The sequence below is a fragment of the Phacochoerus africanus genome, chromosome 9 (genome assembly GCF_016906955.1).
Source record: "Phacochoerus africanus isolate WHEZ1 chromosome 9, ROS_Pafr_v1, whole genome shotgun sequence".
Classification (NCBI taxonomy): Eukaryota; Metazoa; Chordata; class Mammalia; order Artiodactyla; family Suidae; genus Phacochoerus; species Phacochoerus africanus.
The window spans coordinates 60,128,264-60,152,398 of record NC_062552.1 but is presented as its reverse complement, the minus strand read 5'-3'; the positions used below and the strand labels follow the sequence as shown (position 1 = coordinate 60,152,398).

The 24,135-nt window shown below is 55.9% G+C and overlaps 2 protein-coding genes across 7 annotated transcripts in view; both read left to right on the top strand.

The window, feature by feature from the left end:
• Positions 1-7,355, top strand: part of ARID3B (AT-rich interaction domain 3B) — an 88,015-nt gene extending 80,660 nt beyond the window's left edge. The window contains exons 10-11 of one of the 4 annotated variants that reach the window (XM_047794817.1): positions 2,824-2,941; positions 7,277-7,355. In XM_047794817.1, the coding sequence (XP_047650773.1) occupies positions 2,824-2,941; positions 7,277-7,282 (124 nt within the window). In that variant the 3' untranslated portion in view covers positions 7,283-7,355. Of the gene's footprint in view, positions 1-2,823; positions 3,086-7,276 lie in introns of those variants that run through there. The other 3 variants (XM_047794822.1, XM_047794814.1, XM_047794816.1) reach the window with 3 other exon arrangements.
• A 1,856-nt stretch (positions 7,356-9,211) lies between these two features.
• CLK3 (CDC like kinase 3) lies at positions 9,212-23,696 on the top strand. Of its 3 annotated transcripts, none has more exons than XM_047794825.1 (13): positions 9,212-9,324; positions 12,441-12,592; positions 13,265-13,481; positions 15,332-15,428; positions 15,706-15,772; positions 18,088-18,204; positions 18,772-18,938; positions 21,156-21,250; positions 21,343-21,472; positions 21,711-21,793; positions 22,321-22,400; positions 22,578-22,668; positions 23,287-23,696. In XM_047794825.1, the coding sequence occupies exons 2-13, from the start codon at positions 12,441-12,443 to the stop codon at positions 23,461-23,463; spliced, it is 1,473 nt and encodes a 490-aa protein (XP_047650781.1). In that variant the 5' UTR covers positions 9,212-9,324; the 3' UTR covers positions 23,464-23,696. The 3 variants fall into 3 exon arrangements, with proteins under 3 accessions (XP_047650781.1, XP_047650782.1, XP_047650783.1); XM_047794826.1 differs by lacking the exon at positions 9,212-9,324 and adding an exon at positions 12,164-12,253; XM_047794827.1 differs by lacking the exons at positions 9,212-9,324; positions 12,441-12,592; positions 13,265-13,481; ... (1 more) ...; positions 15,706-15,772; positions 18,088-18,204 and adding an exon at positions 18,220-18,356.
• The last annotated feature ends 439 nt before the right edge of the window (positions 23,697-24,135 follow it).

The following is a 24,135-nucleotide window of genomic DNA, read 5'->3' as shown; positions in this document are numbered from 1 at the left end:
CTTTGCATGGGCTCTTCTCTCTTGTTGAAAAGTCCTTTTTTCTTTTCTTTTTTTTTTAAATGACTTTTATTTTTTCTATTATAGTTGGTTTACAGTGTTCTGTCAATTTTCTTCTACACAGCAAAGTGACCCAGTCACACATACATGTATACATTCTTTTTCTCACATTATCCTCCATCATGTTCTATCACAAGTGACTAATATAGTTCCCAGTCCCTACAGCAGGCTCTCATTGCTTATTCATTCCAAATGCAATAGTTTGCATCCATTAACCCCAGATTCCCAGTCCATCCCAATCCCCTCCCCCAACCCTGGCAATCACAAGTCTGTTCTCCAAGTCCATGAGTTCTTTTTCTGTGGAAAGGTTTATTTGTACCATATATTAGATTCCAGGTATAAGTCATATCCGATGGTATTTGTCTTTCTCTTTCACTTAGTATGAGAGTATCTAGTTCCATCCATGTTGCTGCAAATGGCATTATTTTGTTCTTTTTTATGGCTGAGTAGTATCCCATTGTATAGTTATACCATGTCTTCTTAATCCATTCATCTATCAATGGACATTTAGGTTGTTTCCACATTTTGGCTATTGTGAATAGTGCTGCTCTGAACATACGGGTGCATGTATCTTTTTGAATGAAAGTTTTGTCCAAATATATGCCCAAGAGTGGGATTGCTGGGTCATATGGTAGTTCTCCTTTAGTTTTCTGAGGTATCTCCATACTGTTTTCCATAGTGGTTTTACCAATTTACCTTTCCACCAACAGTGCAGGAGGGTTCCCTTTTCTCTTCACTCTTTCCAGCGTTTGTTATCTGTGGACTATTAATGATGACCATTCTGACTGATGTGAGGTGGTACCTCACAGTAGTTTTAATTTACATTTCTCTAATAATCAGTGATGTTGAACATTTTTTCATGTGCTGGTTGGCCATCTGTATCCTTTTTTTTCTTTGGCTCTTTGAGGATGGCTGTTCATCCCTCAGTGAGGGTTTAGAAGCTCAGAAGCCTCCTCTCTGGGGGAGAATTTCCTGTCTGCTGCCCTGCCCCCAGCTTTCAGAGTGCCTCTCCCTTCATCAGACACATTCAGTTACAATTGCCTGTTTGATGACAGTGTGCCTCTGCAAACCAGAGGCTTTTGGGGACAGGAAATGGTCTGCTCTGGTTCTCCTGTGTACAGAAGAGGGCCGGACATGTAGTAGATGCTTAGTAAATGCATGTTGAATGAATGAATGAGTGGAGAATGATGGAGCATGATGAGGAACAGGCAGAGGGAAGGAAGTGGAGGACAAAGGCCAGGGGCATTCTAAGAAGGGGGAGAGACTCATTAGCATGCAGGAAGAAAGACGGGGATGTGGGGAAGGGAATGGAGGGGAGCAAGGGCAGGCAGAGGAAAGAGGTAGACAGGGAGTTCCCATCATGGTTCAGTGGTTAACAAATCTGACTAGAAACCATGAGGTTGTGAGTTTGATTCCTGGCCTCACTCAGTGGGTTAAGGATCCGGTGTTGCCGTGAGCTGTGGTGTAGGTCTCAGACACGGCTCGGATCTTATGTTGCTGTGGCTCTGGCGTACGCCAGCGGCTACAGCTCTGATTAGTCTGGGAACCTCCACGTGCTGTAGGTGCGGCCCTAGAAAAGACAGAAAGACAAAAAAAAAAAAAAAAAGAGGTAGACAGATTGTATCTACCTGGGCAGGCCAGGCCTCATTCTGCCTCTGCTGCCTCTGTAGTTCTTCCTCCCTAAATTTCAGAGCAACTGCCCCCTGGTGCCAGCATGTCTTCCAGTACTCAGCCACCTTCTCATGAAGCCTGGGATGTGATCCTTTCTCCTCCAGCTTTCTCCTGAGGGCCACTGGTCTCTCCTGGACCTGGAGTGTGCCAGTAGAAATGAGGTGGTCTGGGCACAGCTTGGACCTCAGATCACCCACATTGTTTTTACCCATTTTCTTTTTCTTTTCTTTCTTTCTTTTTTCTTTTTTTTTTTTAAGGGCCATACGCACAGCATATGGAAGTTCCCAGGCTAGGGACTGAGCCCGAGCTGTAGCTGCCAACCTACATCACAGCCACAGCAATGCCAGATCCGAGCTGCATCTGCAACACCACAGCTCACCACTACGCGGGATCAAACTTAACCCACTGAGCGAGGCCAGGGATTGATTCGTTACTGCTGAGCAACAACAGGAACTCCTTTTTACCCATTTTCAATGATTCCTTTCCAAGTCGTGTAGATGTCCTCACTGTGTCCTGATGGCAGAGATGGGGACTAGGACAGAGACACCTCCTTCACGGCTCCCTGCACAGACACAGCCCTCTGTCCTGAGCACTTCTAATCCCAAATATCCTGACTTGAGCCGGCAGCTACGGTTATCTCATGTGTGCCCCCCCCGCCCCCCCCCGGCCTGGCCCTGGGCCAGCAGGGGGCGGCTCAGCTGTGTGTAGGGCAGACAGGACTTGTTGAAGCTGACAGATTTCCCACGTGCTCTCACAGGAGCCAGAATGTGACAACCAGGAGTGTTGATACCTGGGAAGGGGAGTCTGGCTGTGGCCACATGATTTAGGGTTGGGGCCCTGAGCTCCTCCCGCTCATCAGCTGTGACAGAGGTTGGCCCACCTCCTGTCCAAAGGCCATCTCACCTAGTATTAAAACAGGACCCCACCCTAGCCCAACTGGGACACTGAGGGTGGGCCTGAGCAGCCACTTACCAGGCCTTCTGGCCAGGGCCACCCCCAGCGCTACCACCAGCACTGACTTCTCCCCAAGCAGCTGGACACGTCTGCCTCCAGGGCCTGCACACAGTGCTCTAACACTGTCTTCTCTCCATGCAGCTGCTTCAGGTGCTCCAAGCCGACCCCTAGCTGCCGGTGGCTCTGGCCCAGCTCTTCTGAGAGTCTCCATTCACCTGTGAAGACCCCAACTCCACCCAGAGTCACAGCTCAGCCTCAGGTGAGGGAGCTCCCCTGGCTGGGATCTGTCTGCTCAAGCTAGCCTGTGGGCCTTTATTCATGCAGCTCCCTCCTCCCGAGTTCCTCATCTCTGATCTCTGCAGCCTCTGAGACTCAGTCTTTCCCAGAGGCCTCCTCTGGAGTTCCCGTTGTGGTTCAGCGGTAACAGACCCGGCTAGTATCTATGAGGATGCAGATGCTCTCTGGCCTCGCTTAGGGGGTTAAGGATCTGGTGCTGCCATGAGCTGTGGTCTAGGTCAGTTGCATACAGTGCTCAGATCCCATGTGGCTGTGGCTGTGGCATAGGCTGGCAGCTGCAGCTCTGATTGGACCCCTAGCCTGGAAACTTCCGTATGCTGTGGGTGCGGCCCTAAAAAAAAAAAAAGGACAAGAGGCCTCTTCTGATCACAAGCCCACAGAGGCTTCTCAGGACTCCAGGCTTTAACTCTGGACCAAGTGATTTAAGGCTGGACGCCAGTAGAGGGTGCTGTTTCAGTGGCCCACGATGTAAACTGTGCTCACTGGAGTTGTGCTGTGTTGAAGCCCTGCTCCAGACTGTCCCTCTTGGTCATTTTCTTTTCCATGGTGTCCTTAGATCCCCTCACCTAACCTCAGAATCTCCCAAGGACAAGGCCCAGGCTCCCCTTCTTCTCTGCCCCCTGGCACAGGTGGGTACAGCCCGGCTCAATTGGTGCCCTAGGCTTCCTGCAGGACTGAGTTTAACAGCTGTCCTAACCCACCTGGGTGAGCCTCAGCAGCTGCTCCTGCAGGAAGCCTGAGCAGAGGTCTCAGTTGCCTCCACTGAGACTCCATCTGGGCCCTAATGTGCCTGGACCCCATTGCCATCCCACTTCTGCTCCTGGCTCTGTAGGCCTGGCACCAGTATCTCCTGCAGGTACACTCAGTCTGGGGGGCTCCTCCCAGTCTCCAGATCACACTGTTAAGACCCTGAATAAGCTCTTCCTTTCCTCTAGGCTGTTTTCCCATCTTTTTTTTTGTTGTTGTTGTTTTTTCTGGAGCCGCTCCCTTGGCATATGGAGGTTCCCAGGCTAGGGGTCTAATCGGATCTGTAGCCACCGGCCTACACCAGAGCCACAGCAACATGGGATCTGAGCCACGTCTGTGACCTACACCACAGCTCACGGCAACGTCGGATCCTTAACCCACTGAGCAAGGCTAGGGACCGAACCCACAACCTCATGGTTCCTAGTCAGATTCGTTAACCACTGCACCACGATGGGAACTCCCCCTGTTTTCCCATCTTAAATGGGAGAGGAGTCAGCTGGCTGATCTCAGCCTCTTCCCAAATGTTAGGGAGAAGGGTGTCCTTCTCTGGGCTGAACAGAAGCCCCTGTTTCGCAGCAATTGCTCTGGGAATGAAGACTTGGGAGTTGAAGTATCAGGCGGGCCCAGGGTGTGGGAGGGCCAGTGTTCAGGGCTCTGCCATGCACCCACTTGAAAGAGATCCTACCACCTGGGGACTCCAGGCTGGGCTCTGGGCCAAGGGGCTGTCGGCTCATCTGGTCCAAACACTGCTGGGCCTTTTCCACTTCTGTCTGCAGTAGCAGGATCCTGGGGACAAAAGGGACTGTCTGCCTATCTTCTGCCACTCTGCCCGGGCCTCCCACACCTCCCGACACCTCCCTTGTCCTCTCTGTCCTTGTCTGGTCTCTTCCACTCCTTCTATCCTGGGATCCCCCCAAGTGGTACCTCTCCTGCTCCAGGTGGGTCAGGGAGCGTTCCACCTGCTGGCCCAGCCTCACCACCCACATCCCCCACCCTTGGCAGGGCAGTGTCTGCAGCCCCTGATAAAGCAGGCTGACTCCACAAAGCTCTGCCTGCTCCACCAGCTGTGATAAGCCCAGTTGGCCCTGCATAGACCTGTGTCCTGAACTATATATAAGGGACTGTGCCTCACTACTTTGAGGGGCTGCCCAGCTGTTATCACTACAGGCTCCAGATGTGCAACCCTCCATCTCCAGCTGGACCCAGAACACATCACCTTCTCCAGACCAGTTCCTGGCCACCTCCTTCCCTCTGAATCTGCTTGGGGAGGGGAGGGCAGAGGTTCGCTGGCCCTTCCTTTGCATCTATCCAGCCACTGCTCCCAGCCATACCAGGCAATGTGTTGCACACCTCAAGGGGGCACCATTCACAGAGATGACACTTTAAAACATGGTAGCCTGGATGGAGACTTGATTCTCCTCTGTCTCTCTGGATTCGCAGACTCTGACTAAACTTCTTCCTGAGAACATGACACCAGATGTGGGCACCAGCCCCAAACATTGTGGAGTTTTCAGTCTAGTCAGGGGAACTTGCTTGCTCAGGGGACCTCCCTGGGGCTGTGGACAAGCAAGGAGGATCAGGGGGAGAGGACCAGAGCCTCACTTTCTGCCTCAGAGCCAGCCGCTCACCCTGGGCCCTGCTGAACCCCAGCTCACTGTCCTGCCTCTGTAGCACCTGTGCCAGCTCAGACAGGGCCTCCAATGCTGCCCATAGGCAGCCAGCCAGCTTGGCCCACTGCTACCTGCTATCTGCCAGCTGCACCTGCAGGTCCTTCTCTGATGGCCTCTAGTCTCTCTTGGGGGCCCTGTCTGAACACTTGCCACAGAAAGAGCAGCCAGGCTTCTGCTTGGGCCCCAGGGACTGCCCTGCTCATCTTCCCCACACTCACCTGCATCCTTCAGTGGGGCTCAGTGGGGCACAGTCCAGTGGCCAGGGGTGATGGGAGTACTGGGGACAGCAGGCAAGGATAGGTGGAAGATCCATGGGGCTCTGCTTCAGTGGGTCCTGAGAACAGGACAGAGGGGAAACCCTGGAGCTGGGGCGCGCCTGCCTTCCCAGAGCACCAGCCTCTGAGACCCCTCAGATGTGGAAACTGAGGCCCCTGAGCTGAGCAGACACTTAAACCTTCAACCCCAACACTTGGCCCAGGATTCTCTCTGGTGATTCAGGTTTCAAATGAACACTAGTCTCAACCTTGCCAACAGTTCTCTGTCCCAACAGTTTCCATGATCTATGATCTGTGATCTGACTATAGCCCAGCCACTTGCTAAACAACCATGAGTTTATTTGATGTTCCCAACTTTGGGGTGGGGGGACTGAAGCTCAAGAGGGGAAGTCAGCTGCCCCGGTGATGCTGGTGGTCAGTCCACTGTGACCTGGGCCTACTGCCCCCACTCTGCTGCTCTCCTTCCCAGTGTGGGAGTCTAGAAATGGCCGGGGTCAGAGGAACATTTGCGGGGACACTGTATTTTAGCTCTAATGTGTGTGTGTGTATGTGGGGGGGACCAGAAGTCCTCAAATCAAATCACTGCTCCGGTCCCTGTCTGGCTTTCATAGCTGCAGCAGTAAGATGGAGGCCCTGCCTCATGACTGCTCTGCCCACATTCCCAACCTGCTCCTTACTCAGGACTGCACCACCAGCTACCAGGTCCTCTCCCTTCTAGATACCTTGACTCTCTCCTCTCCCCAACTCCAGGCTCAGGTTGCTGGAGCTCCCTCCTGTGCTGTCTCACCCCATTTCACCACCACACAAGGTGTCTCCAAAAGGCACCATGAGGACCAGCCCCTGCCCCCACTTCCCATGTCCTAGCACAGCACCCACAGCTCTACCCTGACTGGGTGCTCTATCTTTCCCACTTAGAGGCAGGGGCCCTCTTTGGGCAGCATCCCCTCTGACTGAGCCCCTGAGCTTGCCTGACTTGGTTTGGGGGAGGGAGGCTCATGGAATGGGGAGTGGCACAGCCCAGGCTGTTGAACCAGTGCTGTGGGAACACAGGGAAGAGAAGCCCTACCCTCCCTTGGGGCTCCCAGGAAGGCTTTCCAGAGAGGTTACTTTGGGGCTAAGGCCCAAAAGTGAATTAACTACCCCTGGAAGAGGGAAAGATGGATGTGGAAGGCAACAGAACAAGGGCAGCAGGACAAGGAGGGGGGGTCAGAGAAGCTGGAGCTGGAGGGAGTGGTGAGCTGAGTCAGGAGCCCATGGGGGCAAATGGGGAAATCAAGGGGGCCAGAGCTGCTGTGGTGCTTAGGTGGCTGGAGGCAGGGCAGGTGCAGGGCAGAGGCATCTCCTTGATGTCCTCCACTCGCATAGCAAAGACTTGGTGGGCACATGCATTGAGGCCTAGAGATAGAGCTTGGGCCTGAGTGGCAGCGGATGTGGAGCAGGCCTCCTCTAAAGGTGGCCCAGGCCCCTGAGCTCCCCGGCCACCAGCTGCCAAGGTCTCAGCCATCCAGCACTGGAGGAGAGAGGGGGAGGAGTGCATTGTGGGTGGAGAGTTACTCATACTTCACTTTTTCCAAGTGCTTGACACTCTGCCTTTCTTTCATCTAGGTCTGAGTTCTCTTAGGAACAAAGAGGGAAGAATGAGGCTTAAAGGTAGAGTATCAGGTAGGACAGCTGCTGGACTGCAGACTTTAGAGAAGGAGCTGGGAGATGGCTCCTATTCTATTTCTGAAAAAGAGAGCTCTGTTTCTTTACTAGGAGGCAGGGACTCCTGTGTTCTTGATGGTGGGAGGGATGGTGGGACGACAGCCCGACTTACCAGCTCAGAGACTGGGGCCCAGGTCATGACTCCAGGCTCTGAGCTCCTCCACCCTCAGCTGCTGTTGTGATCCTAGCTTGCAGGAGCCATGGAAACTGCAGGCAACACATAGCTGTAGGAGGAGGAGACACCAGAGCCCTTCCACATCATCTTAATGGATGAAACCCTTAGATGGACCCCTGCTGGTGTGGCCTCTGGCATAGGGCAAAGGCCCAGGCAAGAATGGCTGCTCAGAATCTCCCACCCCAGAGGCAGGAGCCTAAAGGGGCAGGATTTAGGGGCAGAGACAGCCGGGCTCTCGGTCGCCAACTACACAGTAGAAGCGGCTCCGGAATTTATATTGGGGGGAATGGGTGCATTTGGTTGGACCGGGACCGGGAGTCGGTCTTGAGGCTGCATTAGTGTAGTAAGCAACCCGTTTGAACTTGGCTTCGGTTGTTTACTTCCAGTGGGAGTGGTGGAACTAACGGAGATTTGTACTAAGCACCTGCTCAAGCCATCCCGTCAGACCCCAGTTTAAGGGGGAACTAGAGGTTAGAGACTGTAGAGGCCTCGCAACTCCGGAGGGGTGGGCTCCATTTGGAATCCGCCTCAGTGGCTAGGAGACTAGCCGGATGTCAGGGGCGTGACCAGCCCTCGCTGGGGCGGGGCCGGGGCCGGGGCTGGGGAAAGGGGTGGTGACAAGCAGGCCCACGCGGTGCTGGGGAAACGCTGCAGCCTCCGCATTTCAGTCTCCGGGAGGGGCGGGGCCCGGAAGGATGCTGTGTCCCTCCTTCTTGGGCCCTGGCGTGGCTAGGGGGCAATTAGAGGCCGCTCCCGCCCTCTTTGACCGACGCCAGCGAGAGCCGGGGGGACAGGGAGTGCTTGCTCATAAACCGCGAGGTCTCCCAAAGGACCTTACCTCGGTTTTCTCATCTGGAAAAGATGACCTCCTTATCTCCCTATGACCAAGAGCGGGGCAGTAGGTGGCCGGGGCTTCGGTGAGCCCGCGCCGGCGGCGGGGGCAGAGAGGTCACCAGGTGACTCCGGGAGAAATAGGAGTGAGGGGGGCCGCGGGGCTTTTCTTCGGCGGGGGTGGGACGCGGGTAGTTATGAACTAAGAAACAACTCTGGTCTGCTCACTGCCGTGCCCAAGAATGCTCAAGGAAAACGAGACTCCCTTTTACCCCAGAACCCGTCCCTTTCCCTTCAAAGGCCCCGCCGACGTGACTCTTCAGTATCTTCCCAGAAACTGCAGTGCACATACACCGGGCTTGGACGCGCCGCCATGACTTAAAAAGCTCCTCCACACATGAATAAGGTCTCATTTGCTTCTTTCACATCAGCGGGAGTCGGGACCTCCTTCCCGATCCTCCGTGGTCTTTAGCGCCCTCCAGGGCCTCGAGGCCGGGCTGGCGCTCAAGGCCTACCCAGTTTTCACTTGAGGCGACAGCGAAACAATGCCCTCCTCCCGGCGCTCAGGAAAGGAAAGGCCAGGCGGGCTTGGGCGGGGTCGGGGCTCCACCTTTCGGCTCTCAGCGCCTGTCCACCGGTGCCCCCGCCGCATCTTTGAGGCCTACGTGTCTCGTGACACGGCAGGGGGCGGGCCGCGGCTGGGGACATCCCCTCGGCCCTCCAGGAACCAGGTTCCACCGCCGCCGCAGCGACCCAGGTGGACAGGGCGGGTCCTCCAGAGTCTTCGAGTTCAAGGCTAGAGGGGCCAAGTCGCCGAGCTCAGTCGACTGACGGCTGCGTCACGGGAGGGGCGGGCCCGCCACGGGCGGAGGCCGGAGCCGGAAGCGGAAGAGGCGCTCGGAGCGGGGAGTGGGGCCTAGCCGCAGCCGGAGCCTGGGAGACGGTGAGTGTGGGGCCCTGGCCCGCGACGAGGAGCGGGGGGTTGAGTCAGAGGGGCGGGTACGCTGGGTGTGGGTCCCCGGGCTTCTAGTTCGGGCTTGGTCTGCTCTCTTTCGTTCTCTTGGCCCATCTCAGGCCGCGGCCCCGACCTCTCACCCCTGACCTGCCGCTTCTCCCCCAGAGGGCGGTCACAGCAGACCCCAGTCTCTCGATCCTGTGCGTCCGAGTCCGAACCTATGAGAGGCCCCTGAGGGCCCTGCAGGGATCCACCTTCGGCCCTATACCTGCCCGCGGAATGGGGTCAGGGTCCTACCTGGGACAGCCTGGAGGGGCTTTCAGACCCCTCCCCTAACCCTGGCTCGAGGCTGGGTCGGCAGACTCCTCCCCCCCGCGCGGCTTGGAGTCTGATTCCGGCCCAAGCTGGCTTTCCTCCTGCCCGCCCCCCCCCACCCAAGGTCTCCCCTCACCTCCATTGGCGGCGGTTACGGGGAACCCGCCTCAGATCTCTGGGACCCGCGGCGTCAGGAAGGACGCGAGCGAGGGCTGCAGGCCCCCTGATTGTTTTGTTGTGATGATGGAGCCGCTCCAGCCCGGAGGAGGGGCCGAGCCAAGCTGACAGTACAAATGCCCGGGCTGCTGCATGGTCCAGGAGTCTCTGTGCTTTAGTTCCGGGTGCGGGTGTCCTGGTGTGGAGCTGGGGTGGGAATCGCCTGAGCCAGGGCCCCGTTGAGGCGGAGTTGGCGGCCTTCCAGCTTCCCTCCTCCATGCCCTTGAAAAGGAGGAGCGTTTCACCCGGTGGTGGCGGCTTGCAAGGTGGCAGGTTTGAGGTTGCAGTGGTGGGACAGCGTCAGCCAAAAATAACCATGGGGCGCTGGGGTGGCTGGGATCCGGCAGGGCTGCCGCTGACCTGGCTGGCTGCTCTTGTCAACCCAGTTCTCTGGCCAGGAACAGCAAATGAGAAGACAGCTAGGCCTGTGCTCAGAGAAAAGCTGGCATCCTCGCCCTGGTTTCTTTCACATTACCTTTTTCTTAATTGTGCCAAGCAGAGCCTTCTGGAACGTAATTGTGGCCCTTGTTTTTCTTTTACAACCTGTTTGCTGGGGTCTCAGAGAATCAGAGATAATTGATGAGAAATGGGCCCTAGAACCCTAGCTGGGAGGATTATGAGGGGCATCTGGTGTTACCATTATTTCACCTGCCTAGAATGTGTTAAAACAGGGGAGATTATGTCCTCTCTGATTGCCTTGCGTGTGATACTTTATATCTCTCATATTTGTCATTCCCTTTGCCAAGTTGGCTGGGAGGTGGTCATATCTCCATTTTCCAGATATTGTAACCATGGCCCAGAGTGACTTGTATAAGGTCACAAGGCCAAGTAAGTGGCAGCACTGGGATTTACTTTAGGGTTTTCTACCTATACCTCTCTCCCCTCTGCTCCCTTGGGACTTATGAATTACCTTTAATGCTTTTAAGGCATTTAACATAGACCCAGAGGTGTTACTTGGAAGCTTTTTAATGAAAAGCTGCCTTCAGTACCTCTTGTGACCCATGCTAGGCATTTGACCCAAGGGCATGTACTAGGCATGTTACTTTAAGATGTGACATGAACCCTGTAAGTGATTACTGTTCCTTTGTTGCAAGAGGAAGCTGAAGGGTAGAGCTGTTTAATAACCTGCCTAAAGGCACAAGCTAGAAGTGGCCATGTCAGCATTCATGTTGACATCAGCGTGACTGAAGCTGTGCTCTTTCCACTAACATGAACATGTGTGCACTAAGAATCTTCTAGGTCCCAGGAAGGAGTCTTTAGCCTGATAATGGACTAGACCCTGTGACTTCCAGCTCTGGTGCTTTGCCCAGTGAGGATGGGCAAGGCCTTTGCCCCGGCCACTGAAGCATCTTCCATGTCACTTAGTGACATGGATGTGAGATACCGTCTTCATCCCACAGCTTGGTCACGTGACCCAGCCTAATTGGGGAGAAACAGTGAACATTAGTCAGCTGATCACCAAAAGAGAGCAGCAGTCTGAGCTCTTGAGGAGGTGTTACAAAGTATTTATCTGGAAGGATTGCTCTGGCCCAGCCTTCCTATGGAGGCAGTGTCAGGGTTTGGATTGTGGGTGGAACAGGGAGCTGGCCTCACATACCCATCTTTCTCGTTTGATGGCTGATCCAAGATGGCAATTTCCTGTGGTGGCTGTAAGTCCACACTGAACCAGGGATAGGGAGGTGGGGCCCCTTTGGCCTGCTTTCCCAAACACGCAGGCTGCCAGACAGCCGATCCTCTAGTTCCTCCTGAAATGGGTATAGAAATGGGGACAGTAGTGGGATAGAGGTGAGGCACTGCCTGGCATGGCACCAGTGGCAGGTGGTCTGAGGGTGCTAAATAGGTTTCAGGCAAGAAACTTGGTTGTTCTGAGGACTTTACTGATGCTGAGACTGAATAGATACCATCAAGGGCTGGAGAGACCCCCGTATCTGCTTGGCCAGACCCCAAGGGATGTTTGTGGGGCCCCGTGCACCTCTTTCTCCAAGGGCTGGTCTTCTCGTTTCTGCCAGTGGCTCCTCACACTAAATTGTGGTCCTTGCTCCCTTGTGTAGGGTCCAGTTCCAGAGCCTCAGCCAGACAACTTGGCTTTTCAAACTTGAGGACTTTCACCCTTTGCTCCTGTGTGTTGACTCCTGCCAGCAGCCTTTTGACTCTGGCCTCTGGCTTGACAGAAAAGGCACTTCCTAGGACCCTACAGACAGGCAGGAGGGAACTGAGCACAGGAGTCTCCCTTTCTTCTTGGCCCCAGACTCTTGTGAAGGTGCTCACCAGCCTCTCCCTGCATTCTACCTCAGCACCTGTCCTGGCTTGCCCAGTTCTCCCAGTGCTCAGACCACCAGGCCACTGATGCTCTGCTGGGGAGGAAGCTGTTTGTTCACTAGCAGAGGTGGGTGTTACCCATTGTCTGCTGTTTGACCAGTGTGACCTCAGAGTTCTTCCTCACTTCATAAACCCCTGGGAGGGGCTGCCCCCAAACAGAACAATGGGCCTCTTCTTCAGGAACACTTAGGCTGCCCAGGGAGCCCCGTGGCTGGCTGCGTGTTTAGCTGGGCTTTCTATTTCTTGTGGCCTAGATGCATCACTGTAAGCGATACCGCTCCCCTGAGCCAGACCCGTACCTGAGCTACCGATGGAAGAGGAGGAGGTCTTACAGTCGGGAACACGAAGGGAGACTTCGATACCCATCTCGAAGGGAGCCTCCGCCCCGAAGATCTCGGTCTAGAAGGTGAGAGGGAATTAGGGTGAGAGAAAGGACTCTTTCCCACTTCTGGGCTAGCGAGACAGTCTGGAGGCTCGTGGCAGCCCTGGGCCTCTTCAGGTGACGGCCACCTCTGCCCAGATCGCTGCCCTGTCTGCTTCAGGCCCCCCCCGCCCCCGACCTGCCTCAAGGTTCACTGCCATCCTTGCCGCCCTGCTTTCTCTGAGTCTTCTTTCTCCTGACATGTTCCCCTGTTTTCTAGGCCAGCATCTCCCCTGCTAATCTCTGAGCCTTCCTCAGTGTGGCTTAGGAACATCACCTTGGCCCTTCCCAGAGGTTGGTCCCTGGTCTTCTCTCAGCTCCCTGACCAAAATTACAGACTCCGCAGGCCACGGAGAGCTCTGGGACGGTGGAAGCCTCAAAGGCTTCTCCGCCATACTCATCTTACCCAGTGCTTGCCTTGTGCGGCACCGGAGGGATGCCGTCAGGAGCCACGGTTCTGGAGGTTGGACTTCATGGACATGTGCCCCACTCCTGCCCGCCCGCCACCTCTCCTAGTTTGGAGGCTGCTGTTCCAGCAGGCTACCCATGAGAGCCCTTTGCAGGGACCCCACTGCACGAGTCTTGCCTGGCAGCAGGAACCTGGCTGGTAGGAGGAAGGGCCCCATCTGACCAGTGTCCCTGTCCCTGTCTTGGCAGTCATGACCGCCTACCCTACCAGAGGAGGTACAGGGAGCACCGTGACAGCGACACATACCGGTGTGAAGAGCGGAGCCCATCCTTTGGAGAGGACTGCTATGGATCTTCACGTTCCCATCATCGACGGCGGTCACGGGAGAGGGAGCCCTACCGGACCCGCAAGCACGCCCACCACTGCCACAAACGCCGCACCAGGTCTTGTAGCAGCGCCTCCTCGGTGAGTGGTAGCCAGAGTGTGCTGGCTGGGGCTTAAAGGCCTCCTCTCTTTCTAGCCTTCTCTCAGGCTGGCTGGTCTGGGTGAGTACTGCCAGCCCCACGCACGTGCATTTGGTGTGTGTGCATGTGTGTGTGTATGTGTCGTCTGGTCCAGGTGCAGGGCTGAGCAGGGGGCCCGGCTTCTCTGTCTTCTGGCCCATGGGCACTGGCAACTGCAGGGGCTCTGGTTCCGGCGCCGGCTGGCCTCTGGCCTGTTTCCGCACTGCCCCAGGCACAGGCCACATGGTGCAAGTGGCCAGGGACACTTCTTCAGGATCCTGAATAGGATTGCTGGTATGTGGTCTGGAGCCATGCGGCCTGGGCCTTCCCACCCAGAGATTCGCCCCCACACAGCAGAGCGCTCTGACCGGTGTGGACTGCATCCACCTCTGCAGTCTCGTCTCCACACCCCTCCCCAAAGGCCCGGAGGCTGGAGCGCCCACGGGTGAGGGAGGGTCTGCCTGTCAATCAGCTCGGACTGGAAGCCTCCCTCTGACCTCCAGTCAGGCCCTCTTCAGCCCAGCCTCTTCACCTGAGGGGCAGTCAAGGCGAGGAGGACAAGCTGCCTGCCTGATGGGCATGTGAAGAAATGGCAGAAAGGCCTTGCTAGGTGCGGGTCACATACCCAGAGCAGGGCCTGGCAGCATTCTTAACGTGGAGGGTTGTTGAGATCTCTGCTGAGACCGGGAACCCGTACTGCGCTCTCTGCTCGGGGAAGGAAGGCCAGTTGCGGATCTCTGAGGGTGTGCGGTGTTCTCTTCTCCTCCCCAGCCCTCTTCCCTCCGTCACGTGCTCCCGGTCCTGAGGCCCCTGAGGAGTGGTGGCTGATCACTGGAGGGGGCCAGGTGTCTTCTCTGCCCCGCTTTCACGTGACTTCTTTGAGTCGCCATGGGTTGAGGGTTGACTGGGTGCCCGGCATGGCCTGGTGGCCTCTCTGGACACTGCCGTAGGATGGTAGTGCAGGTCTGTGGCTCTGCTGCTTCTCTTTTTGGTGCCCTCGGTTGTCATGAGGCTCAGGGTAGGCTTGACCTGTGAGTAGCATAGGTGCCAAGGCCAGGGCAGGAGCTGGCTTGGGGCCGGTGTGGGCCGTCGTGGTGGTAGGCCTTGGAGGGTCGACCGGCCCAGAAGATCCAGGGCTCCTTCCCTGCTCGAGGCTGGTGGCACAAGGGCCGCTTGATGGAAGGCCGTTTCTGGTAGTGAAGTTAAGTCGGGCCACGGATGCCGTCTTGGGGCAGGTGGCAGCTGTCGGGCACGTGCAGCACTGCGCGGGCGAACAGAGGCAGACAAGGACAGACTGGGCACTCTGCAGCTGAAGCCAGAGTGGCCTCTGACTGTTCTGGATGCTCGGACCCAGGCTGGGCCAGCCGTCTTCTTGCGCCGTTGTTCTCACTGCGACTTCACGCTGGCGAAGCCATCACGGGAGGGCCGGGGAGGGGGAGACTCAGTGGAGAAGGGAGTCAGGGCTGTGCCTCTCTACACGGCCCAGCCCCACAGCAGCAGAGGCTGGTGGTCTTTCTGAGCATTTGCGGCGTCCTTCTCTTAGATAATGTCCGAGTTTTCTTTACATACCTGTAGCTGTTTTTACTTTTCTGTTTTTGAAGTCAGTTTGTGTCTTGACGTGTCCCTTGCAATATCCCTATCGTTATATATGCTGTGTGCCTTATGAAATGCTGGGATCTGGAAAATCCAATCAACCAACCCACCGGCTCCTCACCGTCTCCACCTCTGCCTTTGACTGACACCTCAATCTGTCAATCGGAACCGCCTACCATGCGATTGGTCGGATGGCGTTTCGGGGGGCGGTGCATGCAGAGAAGCCAACAGAGCAGTAAGCGCAGCAGCCGGAGTGTGGAAGATGACAAGGAGGGCCACCTGGTGTGCCGGATCGGCGATTGGCTCCAAGAGCGATGTACAGCCACCTTTCGTAAAACTTTACCTCTCTACTTTCTACCCCCCTTGTTAGACGAGACCTCTCCCGCCCGGAGGGGCCTCTAGTGCGCGTGGCGCCTTAGCGGGGCCACCAGTAATTGCCTGAATGACACAGACGCTAGCAACTTCTGTTTTTAAGAGTGTAGCAGTGAGAGAGAAACCTTTTTTGTTTTTGAGAATTTGAATGCTGTGAACTTGCAGGAGCTGCCGACCCTCTGTCTTCCAGACCCTCATGCCCCGTTTCTTTTCTCTCCTAGATGAGATCGTGGGGAACCTGGGTGAAGGCACCTTTGGCAAGGTGGTGGAGTGCTTGGACCACGCCAGGTGAGCCATCTTCCTGGAAAGAGCTGGCCCGAGTTTCTTGAAGGTGGTGGCACAGCTTAACCTTTTTCTTTTGGAAGGGTAGCACCAAAGCAGAGTTCCGTCCTGTGCGTGTTGGGGTTTTGCTGATCCCCTGAAACTCCTGGGATTTCATAGGCAGATGGCATCCCTGCCCAGGAGCTGCTGGATAGTGAGCAGCACTGTCCTGGCTTCCTGGCTTCCCCACTTCCCCAGGGCTGTGGTGGTGGGTATCAGAACAGGGCAAGGCTCTGGCTCCTTAGTGGTCTAGAGTGCTTCTTGTGATTTCTTTTAGGGTCTGGGCCTGGCAGGGGGTTGAGAGTACTGCTGAGTCCAGCCCAAGCATGAGCGTACCCCCCACCCCTAGCCCCCAACAAGAGGTCTGCCTGAGAGGCTGTGCAGGTTCCAGTTGAGAGAAACAAGACCTTGGGCTGAGAAAGCAGGCTGCTGCCTTCTGCAGGTTGGCTGAGAGGGGTGGGCCCCTTTGAGCGTGCTCAGGTAGAGCAGGGGTACACCTGCATGTGCTGGGATGCTGCAGGGGGGACCTTGCTCCCTTCTGGGCTCAACAGTGAAATACTGTTTTGTCCCCTTGTCATCCCTCAAGGTCAGAACTCTTGCCTTCTCCACCTCAGGCTGGGGGCCTGCCTCCTGCGAGCACATGGCCTTCCTGCCTTAACGGCCCTCTCATTGCTTTGGCTACAAAGTGCTTGTGTCCTCGCTGTCTCAGTTGAGCCTGTACATGCCTTGTACTATTTTAGAGATGGGAAACATTGCTCAGCATTTGTCTGTATCCCTGTCCCCCCTCCCCCACCAAACTGAGTGGCAGAGCCACTATATGCAGTTCTCCCCCATGCAGAGGGGTGCTCGCAAAGGACAGACCCAGTGGTCCAGCCAGCCATGTGGCCTCAGTTTAAGGTAGAGGTTTTTACTGAGGGAGCCTCCCTAGGTGCCCAGATCCCATTTAAACAACCCTCAGACCTGGTGTGGCCTAAGAGGGTGGCCCGGACCCGTGCGCAGAGGGAAATGTAGACTGTGTCATGACCGGGGAGAGAGGTGGCAGATCTGAGACCTGGGCCACCTAGGGGCTCTCTGGGCTGTGTTGCTCTGAGAAGCTAGAGGGGAAGTGAGCCTTTGAAGTTGCTAATGGGCAGGCACAGGGCTCTGGGGACCTTTAGGGGATCCAGAGGAAGTCAGCCAGTGGGCTGCTTGTGAGGAGACGGAATTCAGCTCAGCAAAAGGAAGGGCGTCCAACCCTGGTAGTAGCTGTGTGGAAGTGATGAGCTCTCTGTCGAGGCTCGAAAAGCCATTGGGGGACCCTATTCTAGCAAGACGGAGGGGTGGCTTTTCCTCTGAGGCCCTTTCCTGCCTTGAAAATCTGAGAAAATGGGTTCAAGAAAGAAAAGGGGGCGTATTCACTAGAATATGCCTCTGCCCTGGGGCCTGTGAACCTTTCTTTAGGCACCAAGGCCAGCTTCCCAGAGGCCATCAGGCCACTCCCTTGCAGGTCAGGGCTTATCACTCTAGTCCCCCACTGGACATTTGACCTCTGGCTGTCCCTTCCTGACAGCTTTGGGCCTGGCAGCCTAACCTCAGCAGATTTTCTTCTCTGCTGGCATCTTGCAAATGCCCTACAGGGGTGGTGCTGAGGGTAAGGGATGTGCAGAGCAGGAACTATTAGAATCCTGATTGGACACTGAACAAGGGCTCCTGGCCACTCAGTGATCTCTGATAAATACTATGGCTGGTAGTCAGGCAGGTGGGGCTGGGGGCACGGGGTGTGGTAAGGCTCCCAGTGAGAGGAACCTACTATTGGTACTCTTACCCTCTTGCCTGCCAGGCTTTCATTCCATCCTGGAACTCCCTCCCCAGGGGGAGCTATTTGCCCAGACATGTCAGTGTGCTCCAGGAGGGGCGTGGGGGCCGCAAGAGGGTTCTGAGTGGGGTGGCCTAGCCAGGGTCAGGACCAACTGCCTGCAGGTTGGGTCATGAGTGAGTTCTGGCCTGGCACTCGTCAGCAGGATAGGGCTCTACTCCTCTGTACACCGCCCCCTGGGAGCTGGCAGTGGCCAAGGTCATAAAAGCCTAAGGCTGGCATGGATGCCAAGAGCAGCTTGCTCTCGGGAGGGTAGAAGTATGGTGTTGCATGGGGCAGGCTGCGTGTCAATCTCCTCTCTTCAGGGCAAGCCCTATTCCTGGAGTCCTGAGCAGGGTTTGCCAAGAGTTGCTGGGTTGGGGTGGAGGGTGGGGGAAGGGCAGCACGGCTTCTCATGAGAACTTTTTGCTTCCTTCCTCGATCCCAGAGGGAAGTCTCAGGTTGCCCTGAAGATCATCCGCAATGTGGGCAAGTACCGGGAGGCCGCCCGGCTAGAAATCAATGTGCTTAAAAAAATCAAGGAGAAGGACAAAGAGAACAAGTTGTGAGTGTCAGCAGGAAAGAGGAGGGACGCTTCTAAGGGTACCGCGTCCACTGCAGCCCCAGCTGCCCAGACGCCCTGGGGCTGAGCTGTGCCCTTTGACATGGTTGGCACCCTGCCTTCTCCCTGTGCCCAGAGCCGGGGAAGTTTGTCAAGTGAGTCTCGCTGGAAGGAGCCTTTGGATTTCAGTACAGGCTCCAGCACAACCAGCTCTGTGTTCTGAGGCAGGCCTCCCAGGCTTGTATTTTCTATTGGCATTTCAGTGGGGTTCTCAGGTAGTCAGAGGAGAGCCACCTTGGGCACACAGGCACTGTGCTGAGCCCTGCAAGCTGTCAGGAAGCTCAGCTGAGGGAGTTGGAGGAAAGCAGCGCAGGTCTGTGGAGTGTACTGGTCTTATCCCATCTCTTTCTGAGATGCAGGGATTATGTCCATAATTTTCTTGGCATGTATCAACATCCTGTGTGTGACCCAGTGGCCTGGGAGAGAGCGGGGATGGCTTCACCTGAAGGAGGGGGTGGGGCAGCCAGCCCCCAGCACAGATCCTGAGCCCCACCCATCCTTCTCCTCCAGCCTGTGCGTCTTGATGTCTGACTGGTTCAACTTCCATGGTCACATGTGCATCGCCTTTGAGCTCCTGGGCAAGAACACCTTTGAGTTCCTGAAGGAGAATAACTTCCAGCCTTACCCTCTACCGCATGTCCGGCACATGGCCTACCAGCTCTGCCACGCCCTTAGATGTGAGTTTCCACCTTCAGGTGGAGCATGGGGCAGCCACATAGCTGCAGCCAAGTCACCTGGCAGTCTTGCTCCCCATCATTCACACCAGCACATTGCTAACTATTTGCTGGGCCTGAGACACCAGGGCCACTTTGGCTGAAAGGCCTTGAAGTGGGCGACTGTGGGGATGGAGAGGCTGCAGTCCCCTCCAGGGGCCTCCTGAGCGATCTTCTGCCCCCAGGCACTCGGGAAGAGGTAAAAGCAAAGAGCTGTTCTGAAATAGGCCTGGTACCACCTCCACTCCCACCTTCCTGCTTAGGATGAAAAGGTCAAAGACTAATCTGGCAGACAGATCCCACCCACCACATAGACACCCTGTCTCACCACACTTCCCATCTGTCTACCAACCTCACAGAGCATATCTGCTGGTGCCTATGCCCGGCACTGCAGTATTTGCAGTGGTTGGAACAGGTCAGAGAGGCTAGTTGGAGAGGAGGTGGATAGACCTAGAGCTAGACTGCCAGGCCTGCGTAGATGATGGGACGGGGGAGCATTCCAAGCAGTGTGAGCCGCTTAGTGATGGCCCAGAGCCTGGCAGGTGCTGAAACTCACTCTGGTGAAGAGAGGGCCCGTGTTGGGAGAGGTGGGCTGCACTGTTGTGAGGGTCTTCAGTGCCAGGTGGGGAAAGTGGTGAGTGGCAGAGTACAACCATCAGTGTGATGGGGGTTGGATGAAAAAGGTGGACTCCGAGCCCCCACTCAGGGCTATGGATGAGGCGCAGGACTGGCTTTGTAGGTGGCCCTATGTTGGTTTAATGCTCTGTTGCTATCATCTTTTTTTTTGTCTTTTTTAGGACTGCACCCAAGGCATATGGAGGTTCCTGGGATAGGGGTCCAGTTGGAGCTACAGCTGCCGGCCTATGTCAGAGATACGGCAACACTGGATCCGAGCCAAGTCTGCAACTTCCACCACAGCTCACGGCAATGCCAGATCCTTAACCCACTGAGCAAGGCCAGGGATTGAACCCGCAACCTCATGGATGCTAGTTGGATTCATTTCCACTGTGCCACGACAGGAACTTCTGTTCATATCATCTTGAGGTTTTTTTTTTTTTTTTTTTTCCTGGCTGGGGAAAAATTCCTCAGCATGCAGAAATTCCTGGGCCACAGATCAGACCTGCGCCACAGCTGCGGCCCAAGTCACAGCAGTGACAGTGCCACATTCTTTTTTTTTTTTTTGTCTTTTGTTGTTGTTGTTGTTGCTATTTCTTGGGCCACTCCCTCGGCTTATGGAGGTTCCCAGGCTAGGGGTCTAATCGGAGCTGTAGCCACCGGCCTACGCCAGAGCCACAGCAACGCGGGATCCGAGCCACGTCTGCAACCTACACCACAGCTCACGGCAACGCTGGATCGTTAACCCACTGAGCAAGGTCAGGGACCGAACCCGCAACCTCATGGTTCCTAGTCGGATTCATTAACCACTGCGCCACGACGGGAACTCCCCTGACAGTGCCACATTCTTAACCCCTCTTGCCACCAGGGGAACACCCTGAGATTCTTAGTAATTTTTGAATAAGGGGACGTGCATATTCCTTTTGCCCTGGACTTCAAATATTACGTAGCTCGTGGTGGGGAGTGGGAACCACCCCAGGGCTGATGCTGCAACTCTGGTGAGACAGGCTGAGGAGGCCTGGTCCCCCGCAGACAGATGGAGGGAGGTTTTCTAAATGAAAAAAGTCTGCCGTATCCCCACTTCTCAAGTATCAGAATGCTTCAAGGCCCTAAGCATAGAGAACTCTGGAGAAAGAAGCCAGTGCAGGAGTTCCCATTATGGCTCAGCGGTTAACGAACCCAACTAGCATCCATGAGGACATGGGTTTGATCCCTAGCCTCGCTCAGTGGGTTCAGGATCTGGCATTGCTGTGAGCTGTGGTGTAGATTGCATATGTGGCTCGGATCCTGCGTTGTGTGGCTGTGGTGTAGGCTGGCAGCTCCAGCCTCAATTTGACTCTCAGCCTGAGAGCCTCCATATGCCTCTGGTGCGGCCCTAAAAAAAGGAAAAAGACAAAAAGAAAAAAAAAAAAAGTTCAGTCTGCCCACTGGCTCACTGCTGAGGTTAGGGGCTGAGAGGCTCTGGCAGGCTGGCTTTGGGGGCGGGATCTGGCCCAGCGCTTGCAGCGAGGCCAGAGAAAAGTCCAGGTTCCCAGCGTCCGCTTCCCTCCTCTCCTGCTTCCCCAGTTCTACACGAGAACCAACTGACCCACACAGACTTGAAGCCAGAGAACATCCTGTTTGTGAACTCGGAGTTTGAAACCCTCTACAATGAGCACAAGGTATTGGAGGGGGAAGGAGTAAGCCCCTGCTCCAGGGTTGGGTTACCCACCAGGGCAGACTCTTGACCCGGCTCCCCCTCCTTGCCCTTCAGAGCTGTGAGGAGAAATCTGTGAAGAACACCAGCATCCGAGTGGCTGACTTCGGCAGTGCTACCTTTGACCACGAGCATCACACAACTATCGTGGCCACCCGTCACTATCGCCCGCCTGAGGTCATCCTCGGTAAGTGACTGTGTAGCTCCCAACCCTGATAAAGTGGGCAGTTGTTGGAAGGTATGATGCCTGTCTGCCACCTGGGGCTGGTGTCCTGAGTCACTGTGGCTGTTGACTTGGCCTTATCAAGAAAGGGACTTCAGAGTTTGGGGCAAGAATCATGCCAGGCAGTGTGGTAGTTGCCCTGTGACCTCCAGGCTGGGAACCCAGGGCTGAATCTCATAGCCTCTCCCATCTTGGCTTTCAGAGCTGGGCTGGGCACAGCCCTGTGATGTCTGGAGCATTGGCTGCATTCTGTTTGAGTACTACCGGGGCTTCACACTCTTCCAGGTACGGCCTCTCCCATGTCCCCCCACTGCCCTAAGCGCTGCTGCTCTGACAGGCTGCAGCGGCCTAGTGTGGGAAGCCCTTCCACCGCTTACCAGCACGCATGGTGTGAGACTGACCCCTGAGGGTTCTAGGTGCCCAGGGGAAGGACGAGATCAGGGTGGCCGGAACACTCCGGGACTGTTGTGATCAGCCTTTCAGGATGGAGGCTTGGGATGGGAGGAACGAGCATTCCAGGCAAAGGGGCACAGCCATGAGTGAGGGCATGGAGATGGGCACTTTCTGGGGAGTGAGGAATGGAGCAGGAATGAACTCATGGGGTTCACCTGAACGGGGAGGGTCAAGAAGTCCGACCCTGACCTTGCAAGAATAGGTTGGCCTCATCCCTGGCCCCAGGCTGCCACAGGTCAGAAAGGCTAGGACTGCTGTAGGTTTCCATCTCCTGGGGCAGGGAGGAAACTTGCCCCTTCTTCTCTGAGGGTGCTAAGGCTGGCACTGACCCCCGGTTGCTCTGTCCCACCCTTCCACAGACCCATGAGAATCGAGAACATTTGGTGATGATGGAAAAGATCCTAGGGCCCATCCCATCCCACATGATTCACCGGACCAGGTAAGGAGGCCTCGGCTAGGAGCCTTTCCTTCCTTCCTTAGAGAGACCTGGCAAAGCTGCTGTCCAGACCTTCCTGCCAGGTCAGCTCAGAATCCCCCACCTGGCCTTGCTGCTGGGCCCCTGGCTGCTGCTGTCTTTTCCACTGAAGACTTGACCCTTCCTGTCCTTCATTTTCAGGAAACAGAAGTATTTCTACAAAGGGGGCCTGGTTTGGGATGAGAACAGCTCTGACGGCCGGTATGTGAAGGAGAACTGCAAACCTCTGAAGGTCAGTTTCTGGCTTCCCCCAGTTCAATGCATGCCAAGGGGACCCCAGGCACTGGGCAGACACACAGCAGCGAGACACGCTAGGCAGCCAAAGGCTGCCTCCTCACTCCAGCTCTATGGGAGTTGAGTGCTGGCAGTGGGGCTTCTTGCAGACTGCCCCAGAGGGCCCCTTAGCCCTACCCCATCCCCACAAGGTGGCTGTGAATGTAATCGGGGAGCACCCGGGGGGCCAGATGTCAGAAGCCCTTCTAGTTCCTGCCCCCCGCCCCCAATCTGGGGAAGAAGAACTTAAGCAGGACTGAGGTGGGGTGGGGGGAGACCTAGACATGGCCAGGAAGCCGCTGTCAACTGCATTTGGTGCTCAGACATGTGGATTTCACAGAGGTGCTCCCTACTCACCTGTCTGAACTTTGCGTGTGGGGCAGAGGCACCAAGCCAGGGAGACACCTAGTAGCCTGCCAAGTTCAGAGCAAACATGATTACTGGCATGAAAAGAGCTGCTCTTAGTCCGAGAGGGCAGTAGTCCTCCAGGCGGGGAGGTACCACTGCCTCCTCAGCCACACAGCAAGGCTTCCCACGACCCTGTCATCACACTGAGGCACCTTGTGTCCCTGAGCAGAGTTATATGCTCCAAGACTCGCTGGAGCACGTGCAGCTATTTGACCTGATGAGGAAGATGTTAGAATTCGACCCTGCCCAGCGCATTACACTGGCGGAGGCCCTGCTGCACCCCTTCTTTGCTGGCCTGACCCCTGAGGAGCGGTCCTTCCACACCAGCCGCAACCCAAGCAGATGACAGGCACAGGCCACTGCGCCAGGAGATGGAGAGTGGGACTGGGCTGCCCGGCCCTTTTCTCCAACCTCTACCATTGGCCCCAGGGCCAGAGCCACCCACGAACAGTGCAATGTGAAGGCAGGCAGGAGCCTGCAGGGGAGGAGACTTGATGCCCAGCTGCCAGAAAGCACAGATTTGACCCAAGCTATTTATATGTTGTAAAGTTATAATAAAGTGTTTCTTACTGTTTGTAACCCCTGGTACCAGTGTGTCCGTCTCCAGGCTCCCTGCCTTCTCCCTTCCCTACTTTATTAATAAAGTCTTTCTTAGTAGCTGAGCTTGTGGAGAGCTAAGTGTGAACTGGGCCAGGCATAGAAGGGCTAGCCAGTGAAAAGACCAGCAGCTCAGGTGTCCCTTGGGGCCCAGAAGAGCAGTTATAGCCCTGAGGTGGTAGGTCTGCTAAATGGTTCTGAAAGGCACCTGCTCCCCTGCTGGCCCTTGGCCCTCTCAGCCCCCAAGGAATGTAAGCACTAGCCCCCTGTAGTCAGCCAGGCAACACCTGGTTGTACCTATCCTTCCAGGCCTGTCCCTGGCTGGGGCTTGAGGCTGTATGCGCCCAATAACTGGTTTACTGAAAGCTGTCAAGTGTAAGAAAGAATCAAGGCAGGCTCCTAGGGCTGGGGAGGCAGTACC

Excerpts from the sequence above, each read along its gene's own strand:
- CLK3 (XM_047794825.1), top strand. The coding sequence starts at position 12,441 with ATGCATCACTGTAAGCGATACCGCTCCCCTGAGCCAGACCCGTACCTG. Across the intron at positions 21,251-21,342 it reads CCCTCTACAATGAGCACAAG|AGCTGTGAGGAGAAATCTGT; the intron begins GTATTGGAGGGG and ends CTTGCCCTTCAG. Across the intron at positions 21,473-21,710 it reads CCCGCCTGAGGTCATCCTCG|AGCTGGGCTGGGCACAGCCC; the intron begins GTAAGTGACTGT and ends CTTGGCTTTCAG.